Consider the following 7,911-nt stretch of genomic DNA (forward strand, 5'->3'; position numbering starts at 1 on the left):
AATTTCACATTATTCTAACAAGCCTAGGTCACTCAAAAAAATCCAGTAAGTTGGCATAATGAGGTGTGACACAAATTGTCACACCTAAGTTCCAAAATTTGTAACTCAATGACCAGGTATCAAAAATTCATGAAATTTACATGTAAATAAGCATCAACCAGTCCACAATCATCACAAAAAATTTCAAGAATTTATTTGCAACTATCAGAATTTCATGAACAAAATGGCAAAGTGTATCAAATTTACATACATGTGAAAGAACCCTAAGTCAAACACAAATATTACCATGCACAACTTTGACCAATAGGTCAAAAAACATCTACAGTCAACAAGGAAGTCAAAGAAACGACTCTCATATTTTTCTGAATTTTCTATGATTTTTGGTGAATTTTCTAAGGTCATGGTGATTTTTTATGAATTAATTTTAATTAACTAAAATTGCCAATGGCACAATTGTAAATAATGGAGGCGGGAGCGGGAAACGCGTTATTTGAAAATTCAAACGCGAATCCAGATCAAACACACTAATATATCCAGAAAACTTCATCTTCTTCACTCAGCCACTCAAGAACACGTGATTATCAAATCACCACCAAAACGAGCAAACGAATACTCGTTGGAACCGTATGAACATGTGGAATCCAAATATGAACTCGATTTAACCTAACAGCTGCTATATCACGCGAATCGATCATGTTAGGGTTTTGGATCGAAACTTCAAACTAAGATTTCTTAGCCTACAGTTCATCATTCACAAATCTAAAACCATCACGATGCTCTACAATCAACGAACTATAGAATGCACATGATAATTGAGCAAAGCTTGAGATTCGAAATTTTAGAAACCTGATATGGCAGTGTAATTCTTGCTGTTCTTCGGGCGTTTTAGCTCCAAACAGGTGTAGTATATGCTCGTGGAAGGTGAGTAGAAGAGTTGGATTCGAATGTAGTGGCTTCTAATGCTCGAATTCAAGATTCACCATGAATGATGCACTTTTGGACAGCTGCGAATTACCACTCCTTGCGCTCCAATGACCAAAAACAGTTTAAGATGATGATGAGAGGAGTTCAAATCAAAAAGAAATTCGCAGATTGATCAAGATTTGATGAAGATTGATGAGTTTTTAGGTTTTGGTGTTCTTGAGATTTTGAGAGAATGTGATGAATTTTCAGATCTAGTTTTGGAATGTGTGTATTCTGTTATGATTATCATGTGATTAGGAATATATATGTGTGCTTAATCCAAGCTTAAACATGTAATTAGCCAACTTGCATTTGATTAGTGAAAATGTTAATTTTCAAGTGAGGGACAAAATGGTATTTTCACATACAAGCCAATGCCAGCTCATGGACAGCTCACACACTCTCTAAATGACATGTGTGAGCTGTTGCAACTTGTCTCACTCTCATTGGATGCATATTTCTCATTTTCACCATGTAATTGCACTTTGTCCAATTTTGCACTTTCATTTTACAAGTCAGATTCCAAACCACAAGGCCTATGCATGTTATGATGATTCCAACAAGTTTCAAATACCATTTATGAGGTGTTGCAAAAATCCCCACTCAAAAATTCCAATTATTTCACAAGTTGGACAATTTTGCCCCTGGTCCATTTAACTGTCCAGTTGAAATTTGACTTTTTGCACTGGCCACTTTTGAGAAAATCCAATTATGCACCATGAAAGTACATGTCAAATGGAGTTTGTGCATATAAAGAACTTGAAATTTGGACAAACCATGTGGAGATTATGGCCTCCTGATTATGGGTCATTTCTGAAATTCACTGAGCCCTAATTTTCCAACCATGCATTGGATTTTCAAGTTCTTGGACTTTTTGGAAAGGTGAGGTCAAGCTCTTCAACTTTCATGTTGGACAAAATTCCATTTGAAGCTTGTAGGATGAAGTTATTTTGAGGGGAAAAAGTTTCCATTTTGGGCAGCTGAAATTACAGGTCACCTGCTATTTTTGGAAACTTTCTGTCTGACCTCCAAATCTTCAACCTTGGTCTTTGGTATGTCAAATGAGACTCATATGGACATGAATGAGGCCTTTCAAACCATTTCCCACCTTCCAATCCATAAAATCGGGCACAGTTGACTTTCTAGGGTTTCTGGTTGACTGAACAATGACTGGTGATTTCTGAGCATCCAACCTTTGGCCAAACCACTTCAAAATGATCCTTGGACCATATGAGCTTGATAAATCAACCCTAGGGCCTTGTCCCAATGAAAATGGCACTCCCTTGCTTGATTGACTGATTCTCCTGATCAGTCTGACCCAATCCATCAATTGAGCTTGCTCTTGGGCAAATGGACAATGCAATGTTATGCAGTGGACATTGTTAATGCTATGACCTAATATGAAATGAATGTAAACAATGGTAGGGTGCAAAATTGAGGTGCTACACAAGAGAACTGACTTTTCCTTCTCAAATAAGAAATTAACCATGCCAACCGTACCTTTCAGGATAGTAGTTAATACATCCTTTAGAGTAGCTTCACTAGATGGAATGATAATCAACTTCTCTTCACATCCAATAAACACCGAATTGGCAGAAATCCAATCCATTCCCCAAACCACATCAACCTTCTTAAGTGGTAAACAAATAAGATCAATCTGGAAAATTCTACCATTCACCGAGAGCGAACAATTTTCACAAATCAACGGTGTCTCAACCACATCATCCATGGCGGTAGTAACCACCATAGGAGACAAGGGAATTGCTTGCAAGCCAAGACGCTTCATGCACTGAATTGATACAAAAGAGTGTGTCGCCCCATAATCAAACAATACAAAACAAGGATGATCATTGACGAGACACGTACCAACAATTAAGGCATTGTTTCTCTTAGCCTTCCTTGCATCCAAGGTATAAACCCGACCAGTGTTCCTCCCCTGCATCTGATTCTTATTCTGAGGACATTCCCTAGACATGTGTCCCTCCCTCTGACAAGTAAAACACATAACTCCACTTCCAGCACATCTTCCAAAATGAGACTTCTTACATACTTGACATTGAGGAGGATGGTTAGGTCTTGCATGTTGCACCTGTTTTCCTTTGAAAGCCTGAGGTCTAGGCCTGAACTGGCTACCTGGCCTCCCTTGGTCTTTGTGTCCACTCCTATATTGATCCCTTTCTTCTTGAACTTTCTTCAAACTGTTCTCAACCACATAACATTGCCTTAACAATTCAACATAAGTAGTGAATTCCCTTTGAGAAACACTATGAGAAAATTTCACCCCTTAGACCAAAAAGAAACTGATCAATCTTCCACCTCTCATCTGGTGCGTACGTAGCCTGTCTAGAATAAGCAGCCATATCTTCGAACTTCTCAGCATACGCAACTATTGTCATAGTACCCTGCCTAAGCTACTGAAACTCAAACTCTTTCTGAGTCCTCAAAGAACTAGGAAAATACTTATCCAGGAAAATAGTCTTAAAATGCTCCCAATCCCTAGATACTCCTTGATTGGTCATAAGAGTTGAAGCACTCTCCCACCACCTCACAGTCGTACCCTTCATCATGTGAGAAGCAAACACAACATTATTCTCTTCACTACAATGCACTATCTGAAAAATCCTTTCCATACTGGTTACCCACTCCTGAGCCTTCACAGGATTCAACCCACCATGGAATTCAGGAGGATTCATGCGGAAGAATTCTAGGAAACTACCACCTGTAGCTTCTTGTGGAACCCCTTAAGAATGTAAACCACCATTCCACTACTGCATCATCGGTTGCATGAATTGGTTTTGTTGTTGTTGCATCTGTTGCACAAACTAAGGCCATTGAAAACCTTCACTACCACTTGGCGATTCAGAGTCTGAATTCTGAGTTCTGGGTCTACCATGACCTCTGCGTCTGTCTGCCATGATCCTGAATGTCATACAAATAGGATTAAGTTAATTAGGCTCAATACTATGAATATAACATAAAGGACAATGATGACAACCCACATATAAGGCAGAAATAAATACTTATAATATTTCATGGCTAGGTCGAGGATACGACCTGCTCTGATACCAACTGTAACACCCACATATAATATATGTCTAGAATACATATTATACATAGTATAAAACTGGTACTGAAATACATAAGCGCCTAGCGGCACGGTGTACATATACATACATGCTCAAAAGAAACATAACATAACACGAAATGTACAAAAAAGTGTCCAAAATAAAACTACTAGGACTTAGATCATTAAACAATGATCCCAAAAATATCTACACAACGGAAAAAGTGATCCAGTAATCAGATAAGCAAGATATCACTCTATCTTGTCATTACCCTTCACCTTCTCAGAACCACCTGAAAAATAATCAACATGGGGTGAGATAATAATCTCAGTGGGTTCCTTATCTTATGGGTTCACTCGGCTCTACAGGGTTTTCTAATCAATATTCAACTCAAGTCAACAAGGGAACGAACATTTAAGCGATGGGGAAACTAACTCGCAATGTATGGCAACATGCACCTGAGTTCTCACAACTCAACCACGATCATTATTCAGATAACGAAACATCAATTCCCAAACAGACTTACATCTAAGCCAGGCCTGGTTCATGCATGCTCGTATGATTCGACTTTCCCGGTGTATATCATGTCCTCTATGAGGCTTAATCCCCAGTTCAAGCGACTGTCACCCGTAGCGTACTCTAACCCACTTAGGGTCTCTTTCACCGTATGAGAATCTAACCCACTTAGGTGTCCACCTTTCCCCCACGTCCGCCGTGGTTGGGACTCAAACCCAATCGAGGCACGAATCATAGGTCTCACATCCCAATGCTTACTCATCTAAGCATACCAAAAAGAGATATGCCCATCATAGAAAAATCACACATTCTGAATACATGATCGGTTCCACAAATCATAACAAGATTCATCAATGACGGGTGACTTCATTCACCATAATACACAAACAATAACATGGCATGTTCCATACAATGTGCCTCATTCTCAATCACAACAACCATTCATCCACGAACTCCTCATAAGCGTCGTACGAATGAATACCGTCTTCTCATGTTGTCTAAGTTATAAACCTAACTCATGGCCTAATACCAATCCTAGGTTAACTTACTAGATTCATCATGTAATTTTCACCAATATCATGTATTCAACACAAGCATAGCATCACAAATCATTAATGGTTGGAAGAATGCACTTAGAAACACTTAAGAAATGGATTTTGAAGTTTTTAACATAAGTCAATCGATTGGTTGGGGAATCCCAATCGATTGGTTCCTCTCACATTTTTGTTTTTCAAAGTTTGCAAAGGATCAATCGATTGGCTTACTAAAATTTTCCACTATTCCAAAACAGAAAGTTCATGCAACCGATTGTAATACACTATCAATCGATTGGTCCTCCTGAAATTTCATTTTCTGCAAAATAAAAGGGTTGTGCAATCGATTGGTTGTAGGGACCAATCGATTGGTCCTCACACATTTTCACATTTTCACTTCACATAACATCATTTCCTCTATTAATCCATTTCCAACAAAACACCCACTCCTTCTTCCAACAAACCCATCACATTACATGCTCATATACACATATATAACAAGGATTCCAAGTTCATAACCACAAGGGTTTCAAGGTCATAACCACAACCAATCATTTACCCACAACCACAACAATTCATGTAATCACAACAATCATAAGAACACATCAAAACACATGTTCATGCAATTAGCAAAATCAAGAGAAATATTCATCATATCGCATGGATTTTCATGATTTATCTATGATTCTACAAATATAATCTTCTAGAAATCCTAGGGTTTCTAACTAGAACACACCTCAAGAAATAGAATAGGAGAAGTTGTTGAAGATGAGATGAGGATGAAGATGATGGTGTTGGTTCCAAGCTTTTCTTCTTCTTCTTCTTCTCCACTTGCTTATTTTCTCTTCTTCTCTTGAGCTTCTTCTTTACTCCACTAACCTTTCTGATACACTGAGAAAATGAAGTGGCTTATGGTAGGTGGTATATGATAATAACATGTGGTGATGAGTGAGTCCAAGACTAGTTGCAAGTGGCCATGAGAAATGTGTGGTTAGTAAGTGGTAGAAACAAATATATTAAGTGGTACTAACCACCATATTTGTTCTACCAGAGCTTTTGACCCATTATTAGTGTTACCAAAATGTCCTAATTAATAAAAGGTCAGTCCCAATTAATATTAATTAAGTCAACCTGGACTCATTATATACTCTATTTATCCCAATTGATAACTTTTAGAGCACATAGGAACTCAATTGATTTCAATTAATAGGAATTTAGGTATTTAAGGAAGTACGCGGTATTACATCCCCCCCCCCCCCCTTAAATAAAATTCGTCCTCGAATTTAAATATTACATGGAAGAGATGAGGGTAAGCTTCTCGCATTTCCGACTCCAGTTCCCAAGTAGCATCGCCCGTATGTGATTCATCCCACTGAACCTTAACAAGAGGAATCTCCCTATTCCATAATACCTTAACTTCTCGTCCTGCAATGCAACTTAGTAGAGGTTCGAAAGTTAGATATGCTTCTACTTCTATTGAATCTGGAAGAATAGGATGAAGAGAATCTGGAATGAACTTCCGGAGTTGAGATACGTGAAAAACGTCATGCATTTCTGATAGAGAAGGTGGTAAAGCTAATATGTAGGATACTTCTCCAATTCTCTCTATAATCTGGTATGGTCCTATATATCTCGGACTTAGCTTCCGTGACTTAAACGGTCCTTTCAGTCCCAACCTCGGGGTCACCTTCAAAAATACATGATCACCTTCGTCAAATTCCAATGGTCTTCTCCTGTGATCCGCATAACTCTTTTGGAGATCTTGTGCTTTATTTATCTTATCATGGACCATCCTTATCTTTTCGGTAATCTCTTGAATAATCTCGGGTCTTAAGATCCTTTCTTCACCAACTTCCGTCCAGCATATGGGTGTTCTACATTTCCGTCCATACAAGGCTTCATAAGGAGCCATCCCAATACTTGCATGATAACTATTGTTATATGCAAATTCAATAAATGGTAATAGCTCCTTCCAATTTCCTCCACTTTCAAGTACACAAGCTCTTAACATATCTTCCAGTGTCTGTATCGTTCGTTCAGTCTGACCATCCGTTTGAGGATGATTAGAAGTATTCAAACACAATCTCGATCACATAGCTTGTTGGAATGCCTTCCAAAACCTTGAAGTAAACTTTGGGTCTCTATCGGACACAATGCTAGTTGGAACACCATGCAATCTAATGATTTCTGAAATGAACAACCGTGCAAGATGACTTGCCTTGTAAGTAATCTTCACGGTCAAGAAGTGTGCGGACTTAGTTAACCGATCCACAATCACCCAAATTGAATCATAACCACCTTGGGTCCGAGGTAACCCTATTGCAAAATCCATTGAAATACTATCCCATTTCCATACCGGAATCTCTAAAGGTCGCAATAAACCACCTGGATTCTGATGTTCGATCTTTACCTGCTGGCATACAATGCATTCCGACACATACTTTGCAATATCTCTTTCCATTCCAGGCCACCAATAGTCCTTCTTCAAGTCTTGATACATATTCGATGAACCTGGATGTATGGTAAATGCCCCCTTGTGGCCTTCCTCTAAAACTTTTCTTTTCAGGTCGGCATCATTCGGAACACAAATCCTTTGATTAAACTGAATAACGCCATCCGGTGACTGAGCGAAACCTGGTTGAATCGACATCTCTTGCAACTTCTCATCTATCATTTGTCCTTGTCGGATCTCTTCCCTTAGGTTAGAAATAACATTCAAATTTCCCATTATCACACCATCCTGCGTCCAACTAAACTGAAAATTAAGATCTCGGAACTTTTCTAGTAATGCGTATTCTAACATTATCAACTCGGCTTTATGCATCTCTTTTCGA

General features: G+C 38.6%; 1 protein-coding gene across 1 annotated transcript; it reads right to left on the bottom strand.

Annotated features, from left to right (window-relative positions):
* Nucleotides 1-737: 737 nt before the first annotated feature.
* LOC127131232 (uncharacterized) lies at nucleotides 738-3,359 on the bottom strand. Its single transcript, XM_051060162.1, has 3 exons — nucleotides 3,280-3,359; nucleotides 2,464-3,161; nucleotides 738-778 (listed from the first exon to the last, which is right to left on the bottom strand). Exons 1-3 carry the CDS (start codon nucleotides 3,357-3,359, stop codon nucleotides 738-740), a joined length of 819 nt encoding a protein of 272 aa, XP_050916119.1.
* Nucleotides 3,360-7,911: the final 4,552 nt, after the last annotated feature.

This window comes from Lathyrus oleraceus, chromosome 3 (assembly GCF_024323335.1).
Source record: "Lathyrus oleraceus cultivar Zhongwan6 chromosome 3, CAAS_Psat_ZW6_1.0, whole genome shotgun sequence".
NCBI classification, from domain to species: Eukaryota; Viridiplantae; Streptophyta; class Magnoliopsida; order Fabales; family Fabaceae; genus Lathyrus; species Lathyrus oleraceus.

What these genes read in the sequence shown, in the direction of transcription:
- LOC127131232 (XM_051060162.1), bottom strand. Translation starts at nt 3,359, where the DNA reads ATGACAATAGTTGCGTATGCTGAGAAGTTCGAAGATATGGCTGCTTAT. An exon ending in ACGTACGCACCAGATGAGAG is followed by an intron (nt 3,162 to 3,279) that starts GTGGAAGATTGA and finishes GGTTGAGAACAG; the next exon opens with TTTGAAGAAAGTTCAAGAAG. An exon ending in ATTAACTACTATCCTGAAAG is followed by an intron (nt 779 to 2,463) that starts GTACGGTTGGCA and finishes CGTTGATTGTAG; the next exon opens with AGCATCGTGATGGTTTTAGA.